Consider the following 26,700-nt stretch of genomic DNA (forward strand, 5'->3'; position numbering starts at 1 on the left):
GCTTGGGAGAGGAATATGGGAGGCATATTTGGAGGGGGTCTTTTTGGGGGTGACAGTTGCTCTTTCCATGGCAGTGGCTTTCCTTTCAAGAGTTGTAATCCCTTTTTGTTGTAGGTAGTTCCTTTGGTCACATGCATAATTACATCTATGAAATGCTGGGTGCCTGCTTTATTTTTATTTGCTTTTTTTAATGGTTTACTATATATTCACACCATGAAATGTGAACAGAAGTTGCAAATTTCTGAAAAATTGTGTGGGGCAAAAAGGCTTTGATTTAATGTCACTGTAAGATAAGTGTGAAAGTAATGTCTGCCTGTAAAATTGAATATCTGCATTACATATATTGGCCACTAGCTGTCACTAGTATACTTAAAATGCAGAGTTTTTCAGCACTACCAGAATTAGAAAATATTACTCATATTTTTCTATATTGGCATGTAAATAATGGTGCTCTTGGTACTGTTCTAACACTGTAAAACCAAGAATCCTCTATAATAAAGTGTACAAAACTAATTGTCTTTTTAGTAGCTTTTAAATAGATTTTAGTTAGATTTCAAGTGGCTGTCTGGGCTTTTTAACAGAGGTCCTGGGTGGCAAGAAAGAAGCTATATTTACAGTGGGGAAAAAAGTATTTAGACAGCTACCAATTGTGCAAGTTCTTCAACTTGAAAAGATGAGGCCTGTAATTGGCATCATAGGTAGACCTCAACTACAGTATGCGAGACAAAATGTGAGAACAAATCCAGAAAGTCTTTTTGCAAATTATGGTGGAGAATAAGTGTTTGGTCACCTACGAACAAGCAAAACTACTGGTTCTCACAGATCTCTAACTTCTTCTGTAAGAGGATCCACTGTCCTCCACTCATTACCTGTAGTAATGGCTCCTCTTTGAACTTGTTATCAGTATAAAAGACACCTGACACCTCAAACAGTCACACTCCAAACTCCACTATGGTGAAGACCAAAGAACTGTCAAATATCACCAGACACAAAATTGTAGACCTGCGCCAGGCTGGGAAGACTAAATCTGCAATAGACAGGCAGTTTGGTGTAAAAAAATCTGTGGGAGCAAAATTTAGAAAATGGAAAACATACAAGACCACTCATAATCTCCCTCAATAAGGCGCTGAACACATTATCTCTCCAGTGGGGTAAAAATAATCACAAGAACGGTGAGCAAAAGTCCCAGAACCACACAGAGGGACCTAGGGAATGGCCTGCAGAAAGCTGGGACCAAGGTAATAAAGGCTACCGCCAGTAACATGAGTGGGGCCACATATTGTGAGATCCATCAGCAATAGCATTGAAGATGAAACATGGCTGGGTCTTTCAGCTTGACAATGATCCCAAGCACACCACCAGGGCAACAAGAGAGGGACTTCCTAAGAAGCTTTTCTAGGTCCTGTAGTGGCCTAGCCAGTCTCCAGATCTTAACCCCATAGAGAGTGTTGAAAATTTGTGTTCTGCATGGAGGAATGGTCCAACATACTAGCAACAGTGTGTTCTAACCTTGTGAAGACAGAAAACGTTTGACCTCTGTCATTGCCGACAAAGTGAGATTGAAATTAACTTTTATCGACCAAATTTTCCACCAGAATTTGCAAATAAATTATTTAAAAATCAGGATCTGATTTGGATTTGTTTTCACATTTTGTCTCTCATAGTTGAGGTCTACCTATGATGTCAATTACCGGCCTCTGTCATCTTTTTAGGTGGGAGAACTTGCACAATTGGCGGCTTACTAAATACTTTTGTATGTATAGAGCTGCTCAGTGGTAACCGCAGAACCATATTGTGCACCCATTCCAGGTCCTGGCTGCGGCCTGTATAAACTTTACACAGACAGAGGTAGGCATGAGAACGGACCCAGCAGTTCTAGAGGAATTAGATTACAGCTAAAGCTCATTTTCAAAGAGGAATGGGCAACAATTGCAGCCTCTAGATGTGTAAAGCTGGTAGTAGTGTACCCCAAGAGACTTGCAGCTGGCTTAAATTAAAGACAATGTGTACAATGTAGAAGGATGAACACATATGCATACTGTACACCGAATTCCCTAATTATAAACCCCTTGCTGCCAATCTCCTTTTTCCATTTTGCGTTTCTCTTTATTTATGCTCCCTTCCTTTCCAAGGCTGGAACTTTTTTATTGTCCAATGTACAGACATGAATAAGGGCTAGTTTTTCTATGTTTTTAAATATTTAATATTCTATACAATGTACTGGAAAGCTAGAAAAAAAATTACAAAAGTGCAAAAATTAAAAAAAAAATTAAAAAAATGTATTTGCTGCATTTATTGGTGGGCTCTGTTTTTATGACTTTCACTGTGCTCTCCAAATTATGGATCACAGAGATACCACATTTATATAGGTTTTATTTTGTTTAGATACATTTAAAAAATGTTTTATCTTTATACACATTTTTAGTTTCTTTTTCCATATTCTGACTCCAATAAATTTTTCATACTATGGGGTACGAAGCTCTGTAGGGTGTAGGGTGCATTTCTGCGACTGTACAGCCTTTTGAGCACTGTTAATTCAAATTCTACATGTTGTGCATTGATGAAAAAGTGGTTATTCAGACATTTGCATTTACATTCTTTTGCATTACAGGGTTTATCACCAGAATTAACCCTGCTTATAATTTCATAGATTGGGTTTTTTGGGCCATACCATACCATGCCAAACATTGCCTTTTTTTTTTTAATACAATTTGTCTCCAAAAGTCCCAAACGGCTGTAAACTATGCAAGGTTGGGGGCAAGGGTGGATTGTTCCCAAATTTTTGACTTTTTGTCGACTTAAAAAGTAGCAACTGTCACATCAGGAGTCTTTTGATAATCCAGGGAACACTGCAGAAAGTTTTGAGAAAAATTGCGAACTTTAAATGGAGATTATGTTAGGGGCAAATGAAGCTGCAAAAGTGCACACGCACCACAAAAAGTCGCAAATAAAGAAGAAAAAGTAAAGCCAAAACAAAGGTACATGTGTCACTTTGTTTATATTGACTTTTCCAAAGGTCAATGTCTATCATTGACCCTGCCAAACTATTAGTGCTGTATCTTGAAATTGACAAAGTTCTTCACTTTATTACTACAAAGCAAAGGTATTGACTTGTTGAAGTGCCCCTCAATGGTACCTTTCTAGATTTTTATCTTATGTGCAAGTGCAGTAAATCGTAAGGTATTGCTTGGTATAAAAAGAAGTGTTGTGGCACATAGAATATTTGTTTGAATCCACAGCTATTGTTACTTTGGCATACATACATTTTGGCCTCATTTATTTTGCATACCCTGGTGTTTTGTAATAGCTTTGAAATGTGAATGTACACCCCTGTTTCTGTTATTTACACAGCAGTTAATGAAATAATGCACTAATCTGAAACCCACTGGAATGCCTGAGTGATTATGAAGTGTTTATGACAGCTGTTAAGCTGACACCGTCTGTAATGGTGTTACATTGATTCCCAGACACCTTCACAGTCTGCCTCCAAAAGTGTATGTCTCTCCATCGTCTGAGTGGTTTTGCATTAAGATCCCTTTGGAGAAAGATCTTTGACTAGAGAGTGTTACTTATAAATGAGAGATAACCATTTTACATGGTTCAAAGGACTACAGTAGTGTTTGGGCTGGTGAAAGGAGGGAGTGGGTGATTGAATTGCCGAGTTTCTGAAGTACAATTGCTTAAATATTACCGGTGTCCAATATATAAGATAATCTTGTATTCTGATCACAATTTTAATAGGACAGGCGACTGTAAAAGCAAGGCTTTAATGTGCTTCACAGATGCAAAAAGATAATTATATATGTTAAATGTGTATGCTGAATGTCTATTCAGGGTTCTTTAGTAAAATCCTCAGCAATGCTTTGTGATAAGGAGTACTGAATTACACAACAAATGCAGATCAGTTTGTTTTAGACAGATCTAAATAAAATATGTGTTTTCAGATAAGCGTATAGTTGAAGTTGTGATGGATGCAAATATGGGAAAACTAGAGAGTAAAAAAAAAGGTAGCTCAATCCTGTTTTGAGTAGAACGATTGGATACTAGTCTGAAAGAAAAGCAAATGAAAGGAAAATAATAAGAATTTATAAACAACCTGCAGCACAGGTTTTATTAGTATATCTCTATGCATGCTTCAGGACTTAACTGCAACAGGGTGATCAGGATACTACTTCTCTGGGTAGGTAAACAAACAGAGTTAAAGATCAAGTCAGGAATGGTAGCATAAATTGGTGTTAGGACCAGTTGGGGTGGTCAGGGACAAGATGCAATAAGGTAGTTGGGGAACAAGCCAAATATCAGGAATAAAGGATTCAGTCATCATTTTGAATTTGCATGACACCTGCAGCAAAAAGAGCCTTATATTACCAAGGATCTGCTGAGATTGGCTTGGGATAACATAACAAAGTGCCTGGACCCTTTAAATATTAAAACATAGAGAATTTGTGCTCTTAATTTGGACACAGGAGGAGGAAGGAGGTGGGGGGGAAACATGGCATGGCAGGAGGAGTCGGAGTCGTGCGGCAGTAAATAACTTGATGGCCATGACTGATGTTGGTAAGACATCAGTGGCCATGGGCTGCCAATATGTCAATAACTACGGAATTTTATTGTTTCTTGTACTAAACTGTAAGGAACCATTCATCTAAAGAGGTTATGGGGTAAAAATGTATGCACAAAATACCCCCCCCCCAAAAAAAAAAATTGCGTCAAGCTGTAATCATGATTACAGTTTGGTGCTGCTCTTCTGCAAGAAAGAAAGGACTCTATGCATCATATTGCTGTGAATCATATATCGCCATGGAGTTTGATCCACCGCAGTGTGGTTAGTCCATGAAACAGGATACAGTACACTCTGTGATTTATGGATCGACCTTGGAAGTGTGAATCGGGCATAACAAAAAGGAGCTCAGTGGAAATAATCTCAACAAGTGTTTGATTCATTAATCGCCCAATCAATTTATTGTCAATTAGAATCCATATTTAAACAATCCTCCTCCTCATGCTGTTCACATAAGGCATCTGTCAGGATCTGAGGTAGTGGATTCTCTGAAGCACGGAGCAGAGTCTAAGTGGCATCTGGTTTTCACCTGAGCCCACTGCAAAGCGGAATGAACTTGCTGCTACAAGGTACCACCAGGCCGCTCCACAGGCTCGACTTTGCCTGTGGTGGTTGCCATGGTGTGGTAAAAAGTTGTGAAGCAGAATCGTGGTCGGGAACAGGCAGGAGGTCGAGACAGGCTGCACGGGATCAACGTCAGGAACATAGCAGGAGGTCAGGACAGGCAGCACGGAGTTAAAGTCAGGAACGGAACCGGGGTCACAACGGGAAATCAGCAGACAGGCACTAGGCAATGAAACAAGCTTTCTCTTAGGCATGTAGCACAAAGACCCGGCGGGGAATGCTGGGAGAAGCCGGCTTTCATACATATTCAGGAAATGGGCAGCTCGACACGCACTTGGAGGTGGGGACTCGCTGGGAAGCCGGGAAAGTGGAGAGGTGAGTGAACCCGGGGGGGATCGGGCACCACCGATAAGGGCACGGGTGCGCATGCGACCCGGGACCGCATCGTTGTTTAGCTGCAATAGTTGACCAAGGCTACATAACAAGCTTTTGAGAAAATTACTTTTTTAGGGGACGAGGAAAGTGGTATATCCTCAGTTGTTTCTTTCTATAAATTGTGTGACCTGAAAGCCAAATATCCCTAACATTTTTGTGAGTAGTGTATATTACAGAGCTTCATATATTCAGCTGAAATATTTATTACAAACACAATTTAACTTTAAACTACTGTATTTTCCGGACTATAAGGCGCACTTAAAAGCCTTGGATTTCCTTGGAAATCCAAAGTGCGCCTTATAGTCCGGTGCGCCCTATATGAGGGCAGCGGACCCTACTTACATAGGTCCCCGCTACCGGAGACAGCAGATCTCCAGCGGGAACTGCAGACCACGCGGCACGAACAACTTTTGCCGCGTGGTCTGCAGTTCCCGCTGGAGATCTGCTGTCTCCGGTAGCGGGGACCTATGTAAGTATGGTCCGCTGCCCTCCTCCACCTCCCCTCACCTTCCCCACTCACCTTCCCCGCGTCGCCGCGTCTCTTCTTGGCGTCGCGTCCCGTCGGGTCTCCGCTCCGCCCCCGGACCTCCGCCACGCCCCCGTCCCTGCGCCTTATAGTCCGATGCGCCTTATATATGGAATTATTACATATATAAGGCGCATCGGACTGTTGCGCCTTATATTCTGGTGCGCCTAATGGCCCGGAAAATACGGTATGTTGTTAAATTTACTTTTCCTAGATTTATTACCAAATCCCCTTATTTTAGAAAAAAAAAATGTTTCACTCCTCTAATGAATGAATAAAATTATGGAGTATACAAATTGGTTTATTACACCTGGTACAAACAATATCAGGCATAAAATGTCCATTACTTAGGTAATTAATTAGCTCCCAGACACTGACATATGTCTTTTACTAGAGTTTCCACTTGGTTTAACAATTACTGGAAATAATGGTTACATTTACACGTGTAACTCTCTGTCTGGCAGAGCAAGTCTTGTAATTCAGAACCTTCTACACTTATAATGGGCAACACTTCTGGAAATTGCAGATTAAAATAAAGTGTGACCTGAATTGAGAAAATGTAAAAAATACTTGAGCACTTAAAAAACAAAAGACCAAGAATGTTACAATTACATATTCTGTTTTTATCATACTATTTATATGCAACCAATGATATGCCAAAAAACTGTATATTGTAGTAGTAGTTGTCTAGTATGATACAAACATGGCCACCTGTCTGTGGGTTGTAAGTTTTCATTAATGATTGCGCTCATAAAGTTAATAATTTTACAAATGGGAACTTTGTGTTCTTATTTTTCTTTTCTTTTTTTTTTAATTTTAAGCTGTGATCACCAATATATACCGTACTTCTGGGAAATAGCTGAGTATGTGTGAAAAAGGTATAGCTGTACAATAATATTCAATGTAAAATCTTCATTAAAACATTACTAACATTTTGTGAGAATTTAGGATTAAAGGCTGTTGTGGTACTCATTTAAGGACATCTCATTTAACCCCTTTGTGACCGGTAATTTTTTAATGTTCTGCTATGCACTTCTTTAAAGGATAATATCTCTAGAAAAGCTTTACATATCATAACAATTTTTACTTTGTTTTTTTTTTCATGACATGTGAGACTTAAACTCAGGGGTAGGGAACCTATGGTTCCGGAGCCAGATGTGGCTCTTTTGATGGCTGCATCTAGTTCGTAGACAAATCATTGATTAATCATTGAGTAATAGCGATTGGCAGTGTGTACATCTAAGACACACCCACTGATGATCACTGGATGCAGGCAGGGATTTTACCGCTGACTGCATCCTTTGTGTGACCAAGGTGCCGTTGCCGCACCGTTGCTGAGGTGACAGCGCCTGTCTCATAGAGTAGAGCAGCATCCACTCCTCTCTATGACCTAAGAGCCATTGCCTAAGCAACGATGGCAGTGGCACCTGTGCTGTGACTATCTACTAGGGGGGGTCATGTGCTGTGGCTACCTATCTACTGAAAAAAATGCAGATTTAGATTACAGAGTCTTATTCTGTGCCATATTTATCACTGTTTCTTATGCTGGATGCAAAATCTGGTTTGAGTAGAAGACTGTCTGGTTTGTTTTTGTACAATCTATAAGTTCATTTAGTTGATGCCAGAAAACCTCAAAGTTTTCTTACATTTGCAAAATTTTTGACTCGCAGACGGTTTTCTCATGACCCCCCCTTTTTTTGAGGCCACGCCCCTTTGTTGTATTAGTCGTGCAAGCCTAATACGATTATTTAATGTGACACAAGGCATTTCTGACAGTCATTTGGCGCAAATTCCGAAATAATTCTGTTGCAGACAGTTTGATAAATCTCCAACGTTCCTAACAGTATTTTAGCCACAACAAGGATTAGTTTCAAATAACATCATGGGCTTAAAGGAAAAACTGCTACATTTAATCTTGCACCTAAAAATTCCTTTTGTGATTCCAACCTTGTTTATTCTTGCAACCTACAGTAATAGAGAACATCTTTATAAATATGGTTTCTATTTCCCCTACTATGCTGGACACCTCAGTAAATGGAAGAAGAAACGGACGACATTAATCACATTTAGACGTTTTGCAAATGTTTTCTGACTAAAGGAAGCATTTTTGGCATTGCTCACTTATCAACCATGAAACCAAACTGAACTGCAGGAGCCGTCGGCCTCGTAAATCTTATGGAAGAATATCAGCCAGAAAGTGTTTATGCTGTTTTGCCAAAGCCTCACATTGTGAACTGACAGACAGTAGAAACATTTATTTTTCTATTTTACGTGTACCGCTGTTTAGCATCCTAGCTATGGCAATTCCAGTGTGACTTTAGTTGAATCTTTGCTATGATGAAAAAATTGTAAAATAACAGAAAACTTTACATACGGTAATATTTTGTATGTTTTAAACCATAACTGGCAGAATGTCTGCACTTCTTATATTGGTATGTGGGAAATTGTTCATGCAAGTTGGAGCAACTTTCAAAACTAGCTTCTTTACATGCCTGTTTCTATTTGCATTAAAGGACATTTACATCAAAATCACACATGATAAACCAACCAGGGTTCTCATAAGAATCATAAGAAGATTACTACAGTCATGGATATTTGTTTTCCTTGGCTTTCTTCCTTCTAAAATCAACCTTTAGATGCTAATGAGTCAAAAGGGCTTCAGGGGGTATTACCAGAGTCCGTTGTGCTATAGCTTTACAGCCTGTCACACTAACCTTCTCCCTGCTCCCTCAGCATTTCCTCCCTCCCATTGTGTGATGCTGCTGTGAGATTACAGCAGAAATGGGGGGGCCTATATAAGGGCATGAATAACAAATAACAAAGAAGATTACCCCAGTCACAGTGCCTGTATTTTTGAGTAAATTTCCCTGGATTATTATGCTAGATTTTGACGGTAGATTTCCTTGAAAATTTGAATTAATATATTGGTAGTGTTTTTTGTAGTTTCTTGTGATTTCTTATCAACTAATATATTGATAGTGCTTTATCGAGTTTCTTTTGAGTTCTTATCAACTCTATGTAAAAGATACATTTATTTTTATAAGAGGTATTAGTCTTGTACACCAGTACAATTTCCTTTGTTGCCAAACACACTGCTACTGTGTTATTGTGGCCTCTACGATACGGCTCCATTTATCAAATCTGCCCTGTGTCACTATGAAAGTGCTTATAGCTTTGGAATAAGATATCCAGGGATTTTGAGATTTGTTTTCTGGTGACACATTGTACTTCAGATTACCGTATATATTCCGGCGTATAAGATGACTTTTGGAGACAGAAAAATCTTCTGTCTTCTCTGGGGTCGTCTTATATGCCGGTAATCCCGACCGCCCGCCGTGTATTCAGTCGTGTATGTAGTCGGGTCGCGCTGCATGGAGAAGGCTCACGGGCTGAGCCCTCTCCATAGCCGGTAAGTCTTGGCTGCATATTGCAGCAAAGGCTTACCGGTAACACCCGCAAAGCTGCCGGCAGCCTCAAAAAGATAGCGGTGCCTGGGATCGCCGCTCCCCGTGACGTCATCGGGGGCGGCGATCCGTCTCCATGGTAGCCTCGGGTCTTCCGAAGACCCGAGGCTATTTCGTTTTAACCCCTTCATTACAATGTGCTGATAGCACATTGTAATGAATGAGGAGGAAAATCCCCATATACTGCCATACTGTAGTATGGCAGTATATGGTAGGATCGATCAGACAACCTAGGGTTAAAGTACCCTAGGGAGTCTGAAAAATAGTATAAATAATAAAAAAAAAAAATTATAATAAAAAAACCTAAAATTTCAAATCACCACCCTTTCCCTAGAACTGACATAAATATAAATAAACAGTAAAAATCATAAACACATCAGGTATCGCCCCGTCCGAAAATGCCCGATCTATCAAAATATGATAACGGTTTTTCAATGTGTTTAACCCCGTAACGGAAAATAGCGCCCAAAATCGAAAATGGCACTTTTTTGCCATTTTGAAAAATATAAAAAAAATCTATAAAAAGTGATCAAAAGGTCGTACAGTCCTAAAAATGATATCATTGAAAATATTATCAAATTTTGCAAAAAATGACACCACCCACAGCTCCGTACACCAAAGTATAAAAAAGTTATTAGCGCCAGAAGATGGCAAAATCAAAAAAATTATTTTTGTACAGGAGGTTTTCATTTTTGTAAATGTATGAAAACATTATAAAACCTATACAAATTTGGTATCCCTTTAATCGTACCGACCCAAAGAATAAAGTAGACATGTCATTTGGGGTGCTCAGTGAAAGACGTAATATCCAAGCCCACAAGAAAATGGCGCAAATGCGTTTTTTCACCATTTTTCATTGCATTTGGAATTTTTTTCCCGCTTCTGAGTACATGGCATGGAATATTTAATAAAATAAAAATTTAAGGTACAGTATGGTAACATTTACAGTAAAATGGACGATGGTAATGTTGTTGTTGTATGCCTTATGTTTATGAGCGACAGTTTTCCTGCTATATACTTGCATGTCATAAGAAATTAAATTAAAAAAAGGACCATGTTAAATTCCCTGTTTTGTATGCGTTGGAATACGGCGAATATATCTTAAACTCTATATTTTAAACAGGAAAGTAGGGGGGTCGTCTTATACGCCGGAATATACGGTAGTTTAAAAATTTGGATGATATTTTTTGTGTTTAGTTGTGAAAAAAATGAAATTTGGCAAAAATTTTGAAAAACTCTTTATTTTCAAAGTTCTAAATTCTCTACTTTTGAAGCAGATAGCCATAGCATCCAAGTGAATTCATAACTTACTTTTCCCAAATGTCTGCTTTATGTTGGTATGATTTTGCAAGATTCCACATATTTTAATAGAATGTTCTGAGGCTTAGAATTTGGATGCCATTTTTCACATTTGTGGAAAATCTCCAATCCTCGTATTTAGAGGGACTTGCTCAACTTTCAAATGACTGTGAGAGGCCTAAATAATAGCAAGACTCGTAAATTACCCCTTTATGGAAACTACAAACCTTTACGTATGAAAAAGCAATTTTAAGAAGTGTGGTAAACCTTTAGGTGTTTGATAGGGGTTAAAACAAAAGGGAAGTGCAGTCTACAAATTGTAATCTTTTTTGAAAATACATTCATTTTTGGCAGAAAGTGAAACATTCACAATGGATTAAATGACAAAAAGCTCCACAAAGGTTAATACCCAATTTCTGCTGAGTACACTGATACTCCATATGCGGTGGTATCCTGCTGTATGGGCGCACAGCTGGGCATAGAATAGATGGAGCGCCATCCAGAGATGATTTGCATTGTCAAATTGTACGGGCTATTATTTTTTTCTTTTTTTAATGTGGACATGTAGGGGATTATTTTTTTTGCCACATGAGATGCACTTTTTTGATACTTAATTTTGAGGCCTTTATAGCTAATTGATATGATTTTATAAACTCTTTGTTGGTGGAGAAAATTAAAATTTCTGGTAAGATTTTTTTTGTTTTGTTTTTTAGCCTATTCACCATGCCATAAAATAATATATTATTTTTATTGTTTTTGTTGCCACTAATATGAAATATATAGATTTTTTTTTTACTAATTTTACTGAATACAAACTAGTTGGGAGAAAATGTTGTTCATTTCAGCATTTGTAAAAGTAATACACGTCACTCAATGTTGGCGGTATGGGTGCACAAGTAGGCTGCTATGCCCCTTGACCAATCTTGAAAAAAACTTGGCTCTCCTGTGATATTTGATTTGCATATTTTATTAAAGTGAATTGACAATCAAAAATAAATGCAACGTTTCGGTCTTATAACATCAGACCTTCTTCAGGCACTGTACAGAGGATAATATGTATAAATAAATATTTACATGTATAACAATAGTTCCATCAATGAACATAGTAGATGTAATAGATATAATTCATATAATAGATACAATGCATACATAGGTTTTATAATGTTTTCATACATTTCATACATTTACAAAAATTACAACCACCTGTACAATATATATATTTACATATTTCGATTGCCTGGAGCTGTGGGTGGTGTTTTGCAAATTTTGATGCCGTTTTTAATGCTACCATTTTTAGGACTGTATGACCTTTTAATCACTTATTTATTTTATTGAATTTTTTTTATATTTTTCAAAATGGCAATAAAGGGCCATTTTTGACTTTGGGTACTATTTTCCATTACGGGGGGTTAAACACAGTGAAAAATCGTTATTCTATTTTGATCAGGAATTTTCGGACACGGCGATACCCAATGTGTTAATGATTTTTAAAGTTTATTTATATAAGTTTTAGGAAAATATGGGTGATTTAAATTTTTAGGGTTTTTTATTATTATTATTATTTTTTTTACTATTTTTTAGACTCCCTAGGGTACTTTAACCCTAGGTTGTCGGATCGATCCTACCATATACATACTATAGTATGGCAGTATATGGGGATTTTCCGCCTCATTTATAACTATGCGTACATTGTAATGAAAGGGTTAAAATTAGACAGCCTTCAGAAGACCCGTGGCTGTCATGGCGACCGATCGCCGCTCCCTGATGACGTCATGGGGAGCGGCAATCCTTGCCAACATGGCCACCGCCATTTTTTGAAGCCGTCGGCGGAAAATCTAGCTAGCACCTATCGCGGGTGTTACCGATAAGCTGCAATATGCAGCAAAGACTTACCGGCTGTGGATAGTGCTCAGCCCGTGAGCCCTGTCCATGCATCCGCACAGGGCTTGTGACGAACTATTATGTCACATGTTGGGAAGGGGTTAAACTAGTGATGCTCTAGTCGCTGGTTCAAGTCCAGTACACTGCTCTACAATACAAATGCATTGTAGAGCAGTGTAAACTGTCTGCCATGTTTACAGTCAGACCCAGAAGGGATATAATTGCTTAATACAATCGGGCAGCCCCAGGCCTTGGGGCTGTCCAGAAGAGGATCGGAACCCCCGGTAAGATCCTTACAAGCCGTGGTCATACTTGACACCGGCGTGTAAAGGGTTAACACTCACAATTGCAGCCTGTAATATACAGCTGACAGACGCTGCTTCTGGTGCCGACTCCATTCTTGAGCCGGTGCCATAAGCGGGACGTAATAGAACGTCCTGGTGCAGGATGTATCTTCTTGCAGGACATACTATTACTATTATCCTAGTGCGCAAAAGGGGTTAATTCCAGTCCCTGCCGCTAGATTTCTCAGCTCATTGCGTACTATGCAAACAGCATATTTACATGGGCTGTGACTGATGTGACACTCCACAGATGTGTCCAGCTGATACATTTATATCACCGGAATGTTATATGTACAGTACCTGCCAAAAGTATTCAGCCCCTCTTGAACTTTTCTACCTTTTTCCTCATTTCAGGCTTCAAAGATAAAGATATAAAATTGTAATTTTTTTTGTTGAAGATTCAACAACAAGTGGAACACAATTGTGAAGTGGAACAAAAATTTATCGGATATTTTAAACTTTTGTAAAAAAACATAAACTGAAAAGTGCAATATTATTTGGCCCCCTTACTTTCAGTGCAGAAAACTCACTCCAGAAGTTCAGTGAGGATCTCTGAGGATGCAGTCACACGTTGCAGTTCCAACTGCATGGCAATCCTTTTTGAGGTGGTTTTATTAAATTAAGCAGCTCCTAGTGCTAAAAATTGCACAGCAGTGTTACAATGATAGCGTTATCGGAAACCTCCAGAGTACAATAGAAACGCCGGACCCCTCTTCAAGCATTCCAGCGTATTCATGAAGGGGCTGTCCAAGGCGCTGCCTCTTCCCCGGGCCCCCACGCTCACTCCATACCATGACGGTGACTGTCATGTGGCAATCACCGCCCCTAATCCCGCCCCCTCATGAATACGCCGGACCGCTTTGAGAGCGGTCCAGTGTACTCCGCAGCGGTGTTAGCGTTATCGGAGGTTTATTATAAAGCCATCATTTTTACACTGCTGCATTTTTTTTAGCACTAGGAACTGCTTACTTTAGTAAGCAGCTCCCAGTGCCGAATTTCTGGATGATAGGTCCTCTTTAAAGCCTGAAATGCGGCAACATGTAGAAAAAGGTCAATGGGGCCAAATAGGTTTGCAAGGCACTGTACATGCCACCAAAGAAAGGGCTACTGTGACCCTGCAGTAGTAGTATCACTGATTTTTACCCATGTATAGTCTACCAGCTAAAAGTTTCTATAGTTTTTTTTCTTACACTTTCATATCATAAATTGGAAACATTTGTTTTTCTTCTTTTTCCTTTTACAGTAATTCACTCTTTATGAGGAACACTAATGATCAGCCAAAATCTCCACATTGGGCGTTGCAGGCTTGATGCACGTTAAGAGAATCTGACACCTTCCCGTTCTGTATTTATTACTTACGTCATCTAATGACCGTAGTTGTCTTCTTGAAACTGAAAAAAATATGATGATTAAAATGTCCAACTTTTTAACAGCAAAATGATTGTTGTTGGTCTATTTGTTCTTATACTGATGGGCCCCTTGTTAAATTCAGAATTCTAGAAAATGCCACAGGTTTTCAATTTTAGTGTTTTGCCTCTTTTTCAACAACACTGCAGGCTAGTCCACTGTTTTTCCACTTAAAAAAATATTAGAATATTTATTAATATAGTTAATAAAGTTCCATGCTTTCCAAGCATCAGTTTGTGATTTTATAAGGATACAGCCTCTTGACTGATGGAAAATTATAGTCCTCTAGTTGTAGCAAAAACCAACAAAATAACATTTATTATGCTGCCCATTATATCCATCCAATGCTTGCATGAAACAAAATGAACAGTCACTAGTGGAGAAAACAGACAATTTTTTATCTAAAGTCCATGCCCTGCCTCATGGGAAGTTGTAAAATTACCTTTATAAAAGTAAAAAAAGGTTTTATGTTAAACATATTTCTGAGGTTTTAATACTTTTTTTTAAAATTTGCTACGATTATAGTGTAAAATATGTATATAGTGTATAGTGAGTTCAGCCCTGTGACATTATAACACCCAGTTGTCAATTTATTTATACAGATACAGAGGAATAACTGAAGCACAATACAGAATTTTCAGAAAAGGGCAATTCAGAATTGTTACTTCATAGAGAAGCAAGTATTTACAGAAACACACAGTTATGTCAGATCTGTATTCTTGTCTGATGCAGATGTTGACCCTGGGACTTGAAACCCAGGTCCCCAGCGCTACAGGGCTGTAATGCTAACCACTAAGCTGCTGTCCTGCTCCTCTACCCACAATGAGCACATTATTGTTCCAAGAACACCCAAGGCAACAAGAAAACATAAAAAATAGGCATTTAATACCAACTAATCAAACAACAAGATACAATATTTCACTAAATCCTAAAGAGATAATCCTAAATTACAGTAAAAATATGGTGGTTATATTATATTTTCACCCTTTACATCCCTTTGATCAATGTTATTTTTCAAAAAAGACTGCTTTGATTTAGCAAAGTTTACAATGTCATGTAGAGGTTCTACCCCTGGACACTTCATTACTGGCAGATGGAGCTGTTGTTTTGTCTTTTGAAGGATTCATTTATCAGTAACCATGCTAATGCATCGACTAAATCTGGATGGACAAATTATCTAAAGACTGTGATGATAAAAAACCATTATGCACAAAGTATAATGACTGCATAACTGATCAAGATTAAATGTGGAGTATGCTCTGGGTATTTACACATTGCAATCCTGAAATAATTGTCCCATAACATTGATATGTTAGTAGAATATCTGACTAGATGGAATGTCCATTAATACTCAAAAGACCTTTTTAACACTGTAAAGAAAATGATCTCTTAAATATATAGGATATGCATTGTATTTGTGGTTTTTTTTTAAATTAAAAAATATTATAATTGTTGTTAAATAACCAGAAAGCTTAGTGGTTTTTAAAACCATACCAAACCCTGTTTTCCTCATTTTTACACATTGCAGTCACAAGCCCTCTGAAAAGGGCCTGTTTGTTTGTCCGATCCCTCAGAGTTAACACATGGCACTGAACAGGAGTCCTTGCATCATAGCAAAATATGGGAGCACATTTACTCTGTTGGATACCCCTTATGAAGCCTACGAGTTAGGCGATACGCATGGGGCGGTTTTCTCTGATCACTGGTAACATCTTTTATGTACTAAGCTTTATAGCAAAATGTGTTGTTTCCTTCCATAAGTGTGTTACTGAAATTGTGTGGGGTCACCTCTAATTTACTGTTTGGCATTTATCCCTATATACTTACCATTTATACACTTACAAGGTCTTTCCCCTCACATAATTTCAATTTTTATACCTGTTACCTTGCTTTTGTACATGGAGCACACATTTTATATTGGCTTTTTCTATCATGTACACTTGTCCATGTACAGTGGGTATTTTTACCACGATTTGTGTTTTTAATTGTTTTTAATATTCTATTTTTTGTTGCTCAATAAAATCTAGCTGCGATACTCTTCCCAGTTTTGTGCAGTGCAATGATGACTGCACATGTTTCTTTAGAGTTAACCATGGTTAACAGAAGAGAAACAATGATGCCAAGCACCAGCCTTCTTTTAACCCCTTCACGCTCTGCGACGGCTATAACCGCCGCAAAGCTATGAAGGGTGTATGAAGAGGGCTCACGGGCTGAGCCCTCTTCATATGGAGATGGGCTTTGTGGCATATTGCAGCAAAGACCCATCGTTAACACCCACGGTCGGTACTTGCACCTATCGCGGGTGTTAACCTCTTCTTTGCTGCCGGCAAAGTCGCTGGTGGCACTTACCTCGGCACTTACCATGTTACCTACATTCGTCGCTACCCTGAACGTCATCGGGGGGCGGCTATCAGTTTGTCAGACCCGAGGCTGAATGGTTTCTGCAGATTCGTTACAATGAACAAGTGGCTCATTGCAATGAGTCATAAGCAAAAATGCCATAAACTGCAATACAGTAGTATTGCAGTATATGGTAGGAACGATCTTACCATCTAGGCTTAATGTACCCTAGAGGGTCTAAGAAATTGTGAAAAAAAAAAAAGAAAAACAAGTTTAAACATTTTTTAAACATTAATAAAATATTAAAAAATATCAAATTACCCCCTTTCCATAGAACTGATATGAAATATAATAAACAGCAAAAATCACATACACATTAGGTACTGCCGCTTCCTAAAATGCCTGATCTTTAAAAAAATAAAAACGGTTATTGACCTCCAAAACTGGAAACGGCACCCAAATGTCCAAAACGCGACTTTTACACCTTTTTACATGACATAAAAAATGTAATGAAAAGTTCAATAATTATAAGTAAATATTATTCAATCATTTTATTGTGGAGCATATATAGGCCAAAATACATCTAGACCATGGCTTTTATTAACTTTTACTTTTTTTCAGGTTAGTGGAGAAGCACAAGAGTTGTTCTCTGTTCGACATGGTCCAGTACGATCTGCACGAATCCTGCCATCTCCTCAGATAAGTACGTCTAGTAATTTTTTTATTCTTAACTCTTTTTAGTTTGGCACTGATAATATAGAGTTTATTTAAAGAAGACCAGTCAGCAGAAATTGATGTAATAAATCACTTCCAGAAAGGTGTCAGGTAGTTTAACACCTTCCAGTTCATGTTTTTTGCATTATCCAGTGTGGCGTCTTCATCCAGAAAATCAGCCTTGAAGTGAGATGTAAATTAGTTGTATAAAGTCAAGGAGGCAGAGTGTTTAGTGATGTAATCAAGCTCTCCCTGTTATTGGCAGGCTGTGTGTCATCTGCATGTGAAGTCCATAGAAGTACGTGTGTCATTCATTGCACCAATGTTTGTTTGAATGAGGCCTTAAGACCAGTTCACAAATTTTACAAGGATGAACAATAAATTGCTTTCTCAAGTGCAACAATATATTTTTTATTTGAATAGATCAATGCACAGTCTAAAAAAGCCCTATTTAAAAATACAGTATTGTATAAAGAAAAGTGTCACTTCTACATCTGTCACAAGCCAAACTATAAAAATACATACATAATTAGGTATCATTTTAATTATACTTGTACATGTAACTTGTGCCACTTTTATCAATTTATCATTTGCACAGTTTTTAGAAAGTGTTATGACAGAAGTGACAGAAATATCTTTGAGAATGTCTGAGCTGAGATAAAAATAATGACTCCACAGATCAAACAAAAAATAAAAATTGATAAATAATAAATACTCAGATCAAAATAAAAATGACTCTGTTCTTTAGCTCTGTGCTTCACACTCTATGTTCTTCTATTGCTCTGTGCAGAAGAGGAACATGCAGAGGTGAGAACATTTGACAAGTACTATGGTCGCTCTGGCTTAAAATTTATGTACCAGTGGCCACTTCCAAGTCATCATAGGTAATCATGTATGTGTATGTATCTCAAAAATTACACTCCAAATGGTGAAAAAATACCTGAAACCTATCTAATGTTAGTAAAAGATTTGTTTATATACAGACACCTATAAAATTGAGGGGAATCCACTGTTATTGCCAACACAACTTGAAAACCACACAACCAACCTGCAAGCACATCCAAACAACAAACCGGAAGTCTTTCTAATTTTTCTAAACCAGACTGTAGTTGCGGGTTACATACAAGATAAGTTCTGTTCTTAAGTTGAATTTGTATGTAAGTCGTAACTGTATATTTTATCATTGTAAACCCAGCCAGATTTTTTTGATCACTGTGACAACTGAATTTCAAAAATTTTGGATTGTAATAAAGACCAGGATTAACAATAAAGATTAATTGCAAACACCTTTGATAACTGTTATAGCTGTTTATTGTAGCCTAAGGCTAAAGTAAAGTGAATTATGAAAATCCAGAGGTCCGTTTGTAACTAGGAGTCGTCTGTATGTGGGTGTTCTTAAGAAGGGGGCCCCCTGTACAATTTTTTTTCTTTTTGGCATCATGAAGCATATGTAGATGCCAATAGGGACCAGTACAGTAGAAACCCTTAAGAACTGACCCTATTTTGGAAACTACAACCCTCCATAAATTAATCTAAGGGTAAAGTTAGCATTTTAACTCCACAGGTGGACCCCCCCCCCAAAAAACAAAAAGCATAATGGATAGTATATAGTAAAAAATATCCATTAGGTCATCTTGTGTCCAGCTCCTGCCATGGGAGACAAAAACCACAAAAATCATGATGCGTGTTTTCCCGGGTAAAGCAATACCCCATAGGGGCCAATAATCTACAGGCTGGGTACATGGCAGGACTTAGAAGGGAAGGTGCGGCATGATATATAAGCTGTGCATAGTACATCAGGGTAACAAAAGGGTAATCTAAAAATCCAGGGATGTATGATAAATTCGGAAGCACTCTTTCTTACCTAGTCCTGGTTTTTCTGGGCATGTCTCACAATTATAAATGGTGTCCTTCAGAATGCCTTTTTTGGAGCACACCATGCACATCTTCTGTGTCCTTCCCTTCTAGGCCGTTTGGGGAACTTCTCCTGGAAAGTGCTGCATCAATATGTGATGTGGCCTCGCTTCCGGATGTACTCGCATTCCCCCCTTCCTGGTCTCCAAAAAGAAATTACTTTATTGCCACCTTTTGAAATTCCAGGAAAGTTCCCCTCTGGCCTGCACATCGATGTAGCACATAAGCATTATATAGTGCTATCTGCATGATGTGCACGGCTAGCTTTTGTGCCATAGCCTTGACTTCCGCATAGCATTGTATGGCTGAAACACCTGGTCCGACAAGTCCACCCCTCCCATGTACTTGTTATAATCTAAAATACAGTCCGAGGGTTTCTGTCCTGGTACCTCGTACTGGGACAGGGGTTCTGGTGTGCCCATGTATTGTGGTTAATACAACCTCTCTCTTGTCCTTGTACTTAACACACAATACAGAGTTGCCTTCTCATTTTTGCCCAAGCAGCGACTAAGGAAGACCTCTCTGATTGCTGGGTACAGTGCCGCATGCCGCAGTATTTTTGGAAGCGATTTACTTGAATAGTGTGGTGCTGGTGTAAAAATTGCCCAGGTAGAGGTGGTAGCCCTAGTCCAGCAGTGGTGCACCAAATCCCACATTTTGTGCACCACAGTGCACCAACACATGTCACATCTTTGAAGTGATAGGGGGGAGTTCTGGGGGCACTGTAGTGGAGTCCTTCCCTTCATATACCCACAACTTGTTGGTATACCCTGATGTACTTTCGCACAGCTTATACATCTTCACACTATACCTTGCCCTCTTATTGGACAGGTACTGGCGGAATTGAAGTCTCCCTTTAAATTGTATCAGGTACTCGTCTATGCTCACATGTTTGGCGGGGGTATAAGTCTGGGCAAACTTAATGATCTAATATGGGCCTGACCTGAAATCATAAATAGGGTCATTTCTAGGTGGGCACTGTGTGTTTTCGATGTAGTGCAAAAACGTATGGATGGCTTCAAAGCGCATCCTGCTAATCGCCATGCGGAACATCGGGGCATGGTACCAAATGCCTATGCTTCAGTAGTCCCCGGTTGATGGCTTCTTTACAATCCCGATAAGAATTATTATGCCCCCATACATCTACATCTCAGCTGCACTGACAGGCGTCCACTTGTGGGGTTGTGCATAAAATGAAGAGGTGCAGCATAGAGAATGGCCTGGACTACAAATAAATTCAATAGCTTCTCATAAAAAAAAAAAATTAAAAAGTCCACAGCTCTAAGTCCCAGGCACTTCTCCTGCAGAGATCCCAGGCACTTCTCCTGCAGAGGTCCCAGGCACTTCTCCTGCAGAGGTCCCAGGCACTTCTCCTGCAGAGGTCCCAGGCACTTCTCCTGCAGAGGTCCCAGGCACTTCTCCTGCAGAGGTCCCAGGCACTTCTCCTGCAGAGGTCCCAGGCACTTCTCCTGCAGAGGTCCCAGGCACTTCTCCTGCAGAGGTCCCAGGCACTTCTCCTGCAGAGGTCCCAGGCACTTCTCCTGCAGAGGTCCCAGGCACTTCTCCTGTAGAGGTCCCAGGCACTTGAACCCTACAGCACCTTCTCAGGGTCCTTCCAGGTCACAGGAAGATGTGCAGGAGGATGATGATAGGTAAAAGGGGACATCATCCACATTAGCTGACTCTGTGTCAAAGGCCGGCATGTTGTATTCCTCCAACACAGTGTACGTCTTTTGAGACATTGCACACAAAAAAATAAGAATGCGCACCAGAAAAAACTTGAGAACATACATACACCAGAAAAATTAGATGATGTGCACCCAACTACATGGATAAACCGTCTAGCCGGCACACACACACACACAAAAAGAGAATGCACACAAAACCACGCAGACAAGCCGCACAGAGGACACGCAAAAAAGAGATAATGCGCACCCAACTACATGGTCAAGCCACACAGATGGCACACAGAAAAAATAATGTGCACCAAACTACACGGACAAGCTGCATAGATGGCACACAAAAAATGAGATAATGCGCACCAAACTACATGGACAAACCGCACAGATGGCACACAGAAAAAATAGATAAGTGCACCCAACTACGGTTACACCTATGGGCACTCTGGAAAAATAATACCAGGCATCTACAAATGCACCTAGCTTGCCTTAAGACGCCCTAACTACCGCTAAAGTTACTGTGCAGCGATCTCCAGACTTGACTTGCCAATCGCAACGTTTGGCAGGTGGGACCGATCTGATTGGCAGGGTGACGTCGGCAGGAGGTTCTCCTGCCTCCGTCACCCACGTCCCATCGCGGCTGTTACCATGTCATGTGACGTGGTGACACGTGATACCCCGGGAGCACTTGTGCCGTACTAGTACACGTTGAGTGCGAGTCACAGGAGCCAGCGCCATACTAGTACGTTGTGGAGCGGCAAGGAATTAAGAACAAACTTACAGGACCAATCTTGTACGTAACCTGGGGACTGCCTGTATTTGTTATTCAAGTCCTCCTTCCTTGTGTTCCTTGTTTATCATGCTCCATTTTTATGGTAGATTTCCTTTAAAAATAGCGGTGATGCATAACTGCAGCCCGCTAAATGAATGTAATAAACATAGGAAAGTTTAATTGTTAATGTCATTGTAAATTATATACATGCTCTAAATGTCTTGAGACATCAGTAACCCCTTTAAGATTTGCTGTGTTTCTGTTTTTCCCTGCTCTCTTTCCACTAGCCATATCTTTGTGATTTTTCAATTTACATAGCCATCTGGTGACTTATCTGCAGGACAAAAAGTATTAACTTTACCACATTTTGTTTACTTTTTATTAAAAAAAAAATTACCAGAGTCAACATGGGATAGTCAATTTTTGATTGGAAATTTGTAAGCAGGGATTAATAACATGTTTATGATTTTATTTGTTTATTTATAAGCGCATTCTAGAGAAAGGGGGGTGATTTTAATTTTTTCCTTTTTTTTTTTTCTTTTGTTCTATACCGTATATACTCGAGTATAAGCTGAGTAATTCAGCTCCAAAAAATGTGCAGAAAAACCTAACTCGGCTTATACTTGAGTCTAGAAAAAAAACAAAATGTGTTCTCACCTTCCGAAGTAACCCAGTGCCCCTCTCCCCCCAGCGCCAGCAGGTCCTCTTCTTTCCATCGCGGCTCCAGCATCGGCTCCATGTTCCCGCTGGTTAGTCGCATGCATCGTGACATCACGCTGACATTCTAATGTGTCCGCTGTGACCAATACATTTCCTACCCTTGGCTTATACTTAAATCAATGGGTTTTTCCAGTTTTTTGTGTTAAACGACCCGGAACGTGGCCCTCGCCGCTCGGGTGCCTCCGCGACACCCATACTTCTCCACGCCCCCTGGCTCCCCTCCCTGCCTTATTTGTCCACGTTCCTAGTCCCCGCCTTCCAGAGACAGCGCACCGCTAATTGGTGCTGGCCATTCCCAGGAAGTTGATAAAAGCCGGCCTCTCCCAGCATTCTCTGCCTAGTGCCTCTAAGAAAGCTATTTCATGCGATTTGCTGTGTTTCCAAATTCCCATTGTGACCTTGGTTTTGTTATTGACCCTGATCCCGTGCTCCCTGTCCTGACTTACCGCTATGTCCCCGACTTGACCTCCTGCCTGTCCCCGATCACGAGTTTGCCTTACGATTCTGTATTACGTCATGGCCGTCACCGCGGACAAAGTCGTGCCTGTGGAATGACCTGGTGGTACCACTCTGCAACAAGTACAACCTGCTTTGCGGCGGGCTCTGGTGAAAACCGGGTACCACTTAGACTCCAGTCCCAGGTGTCGGCTTATGTTATTGTCCCTGGTGGTACAGAGGATCCATTACAACTGATCCTGACACCTTTTAAGCCGTTTTAGGCCAAGGTACTTTGACTGTAATGGGATGTGATATGGTACTGAAACAGGATGACTTTTTAATGTTTTTTTTTGTGTGCACATATCATTCTCCTTTCCTCCATACTCAACCCTCCCTACTTTCTGTCATATGCATCCCCCTCTTTTGGGACTCACCACATGCTGCTTTCAGGGAGCCAGGTAAAGTAAAATAAGCTATTGTAAAGTACTGAACTGATTCAGAATGCTGACAATAGCATTTTAAAAATCAACATAGCATATTCTATTGGAACCTGTCACCAGCTCAAAATTACATTAAAAGAAAGAAATCTCTGCACAAGTGTAAATTTAAAAATGTTTCCTTTTCTTCATGTTAATGCCCATAAAATTACATACAGGCTATATCCCACTGACCATATGAGGAAAGGAAGGCCTATGCGTTTCATTTGTATACAAAGCCCTTCGTCATGGCTATTCTTCAAATTGGAATTTGTCAGTGGACCGTGTGTTGTACCGTGTGACGAAACACAAACCCGATCACCTGATCAAATGTTTTTCAGATAACACGGAACAGATCATGACACACCATTACTTAAACACAACCTGGTCCTGACAGTAATAACTTTATCATAAATGGTATTATCAAATATTTTTACATTTCTATGTATAAAAGGAGTTGAAACAAATGAGGCACAGCAACAGATCTAGGGTTTTGCGTGATTGTGAAGCCTTTGTGATCTTCCACCTGAATACCAGGTATCCCACAGGAATGAACCATAAATATGAAATTATGTTTCATTATTGAAATATATTTATATATATACTCGAGTATAAGCCTAGTTTTTTTTGAAAACCCAAACTTGGCTTATACTTGAGTAAAAAAATGTATCAAAACTCACCTTTCTGGCTTCCCCTGCTGCTGGCTATATACTGGGGCAGGGGGCTGGCTATATACTGGGGCAGGGGCCGGCTATATACTGGGGGATATGGGCTGGCAGGCTATATACTGGGAGCAGGTGCTGGCTATTTACTATGGGGCAGGGTCCACAGGCTATATACTGGGGATGCTGTGACCAATGCATTTCCCACCCTCGGCTTATACTCTAGTCAATAGCTTTTCCCAGATTTTTGTGGTAAAATTAGGGGCCTCGGTTTATACTTGGGTCGGCTTATACTCGCGTATATACGGTAATCAAAATCTATATATACTCATTTATTAGTGACAATAACTGGAATTTGGTTATTGAGGAGTTAATTTATGTCTTTACTTTTGGGTTGGACTGTGACGGAGCAGGCTCTGTCTGGGTTCTTTGGATGGGGAGCTCATGGTCTGAGTATGCCCGCATTTTACTGCAGCTGGGTTCAGCAGATGCAGAAACACATGGGGGCAGATTTATCAAGTGTCTTAAAGTCAGAATATTTCCAATTGCCCATGGCAACCAATCACAGCCCCCTTTTAAAATATTCATGAGCACTGGTGAAATGAAAGCTGAGCTGTGATTGGTTGCCATGAGCAACTGGAAATATTCTGACTTTCAAACTGCTTGATAAATCTTCCCCATGGTTAAGATATATAATCGTTTTAGCTCCTTTTTAAACAGAAATGTTTGCATACACCTGAAACGCGTAGGCCTTCCTTTCCTCATATAGTCAGTGAAATATGGCCTGTATGTAATTTTATGTATAATCAACATTTATTAGAAAGAAAACAATAAAAGGAACAATACAGGTAGGAGATGCCAGTACATGACTGATCGCGCAGGATCAGGAGCATCATAGATCATATGTTCGTTGAAACATGGGGAGAAGGGTCCTAACATAAGATGTCACGTATAGAGCTCCCATATGCCATCCCGATCAACAAGGTTATTATTGTTTGACGAATTAACAAAAGAATAGACAAAGCAAGGAAACAAACATTTAGAAAGGGGTGTGAGGGGAAAAAGGGATAGGGAGCCCATAAGACTACGCATTCACGGTTGGGAGTGGCAGAGGAGCACTCTATGACCGGAGCACATCCTGGAATTCCGGGGTGTTTATGAATACTTCCCAAGGGGCCCATGCAGTGTTGGTCTTCCCTGAGTCTGTGGAGTCGTTGGCTACCAACTCCTCCATTCTCCGTATATACCCAAGTTCCTGGATCCATTCGACTATCGTGGGAGATTCCGGGTTCCAATGTCTTGAAATAACTGTGCTAGCTACGGTCAGGAATTGTCGAAGGAGGCCTTTCTTGACAGTGGAGATAGTTCCAGGTATAATCGACAGTAGAGAAATTTGGGGGGATGGGGTGACACTACTGTATGTAATTTTATGGACATTAAAATGAAATAAAGCAAGGAAGAAAAGGAAATATTTTTAATTGACACTTGCGCAAAGATCTATTTCTTTTAGTATATGCTGGATAACACTATGTCGGTGTGGATCCCCTGTACATGCAAGAGCTAGGATCGGTGAGCTGTAAAGAAATTTTCTCTTGACAATTCTCGTGGCAGGTTCACATTAAGTTCTTATAAAGAGAACAGATACAGTTTATCAAATAATCGAATACCTGAAACCCTAAGCCCTGACTGTCCCATGAATGATGATACAAAATATATGTACTTGTGTTTAACCACGTAATGGGGGACATTTATAACTCTTTTGGCTTGCCTTTATCTTTAATTTTTGAGACTGTTCATGTGCTTATTTGCATGCTTATATTGTCTCCTTTCAAAGTTCATAATTGTCTAGTTTCTCGCAGTGTTCCTTGAGTTATTGCCTTTATTCAGATGTGAAAGTTGTGACTTTTAAGAAGGACAAATTTTTGCGCAAATCTACTGCTGCTCCTGACCAGGCGTAAAGATTAGCAGGGGAACTGTTTGCGACTTTTTGAGACTTTTTGCGACACCACATGTATAAATAAACAAAAAAAAAATTAAGATACATCTGACCAGCAGGAAAGCCAAGAAAAGTCTCAAAAAACAGACAGAAAAACCCAGACTTATGATATATGTGCCCCAATTACTTTAATACCCTAGTCCATGCTTATTCATTGCGTGTCTTCTGCCATTATTAGATGAAATTTTGCTATTAAAGTAGTCTCCATACACATATATACTTCCTATAAATGCATCCATGGTGCATAGGTATAAATACCGCTTGCAGTTGCAAAGAGGTTTAAATGCTGCTGCACACCAAGAGTGTTTCATCATAACTGTGTAATGAATGAACAAATGCGGTCTCAGATCCTCAGATTGTATTCCTAAATTTGTGTTTGGTTGTGGTAAATTAATATCATTTATAGTAATAAACTATGGATTTTTTTGGATAATATTTGCTCATTTACCCTCTGTTTCCTTGTTTTTTGGAGGTGGATTTAAAGAATCAGATTTACTGACAGATCTGT

The 26,700-nt window shown here is 39.6% G+C and overlaps 1 protein-coding gene across 7 annotated transcripts in view; it reads left to right on the forward strand.

Moving 5' to 3' along the window:
- BCAS3 (BCAS3 microtubule associated cell migration factor) overlaps window positions 1–26,700 on the forward strand; it is an 818,800-nt gene that overhangs the window by 36,169 nt on the left and 755,931 nt on the right. For all 7 annotated transcript variants that reach the window (XM_072136426.1, XM_072136427.1, XM_072136425.1 and 4 more), the window contains one exon: window positions 17,443–17,524. In XM_072136426.1, coding sequence (XP_071992527.1) covers window positions 17,443–17,524 — 82 coding nt within the window. The remainder of the gene's footprint in view (window positions 1–17,442; window positions 17,525–26,700) is intronic.

The sequence above is a fragment of the Engystomops pustulosus genome, chromosome 2 (assembly GCF_040894005.1).
Source record: "Engystomops pustulosus chromosome 2, aEngPut4.maternal, whole genome shotgun sequence".
Taxonomy (NCBI): Eukaryota; Metazoa; Chordata; class Amphibia; order Anura; family Leptodactylidae; genus Engystomops; species Engystomops pustulosus.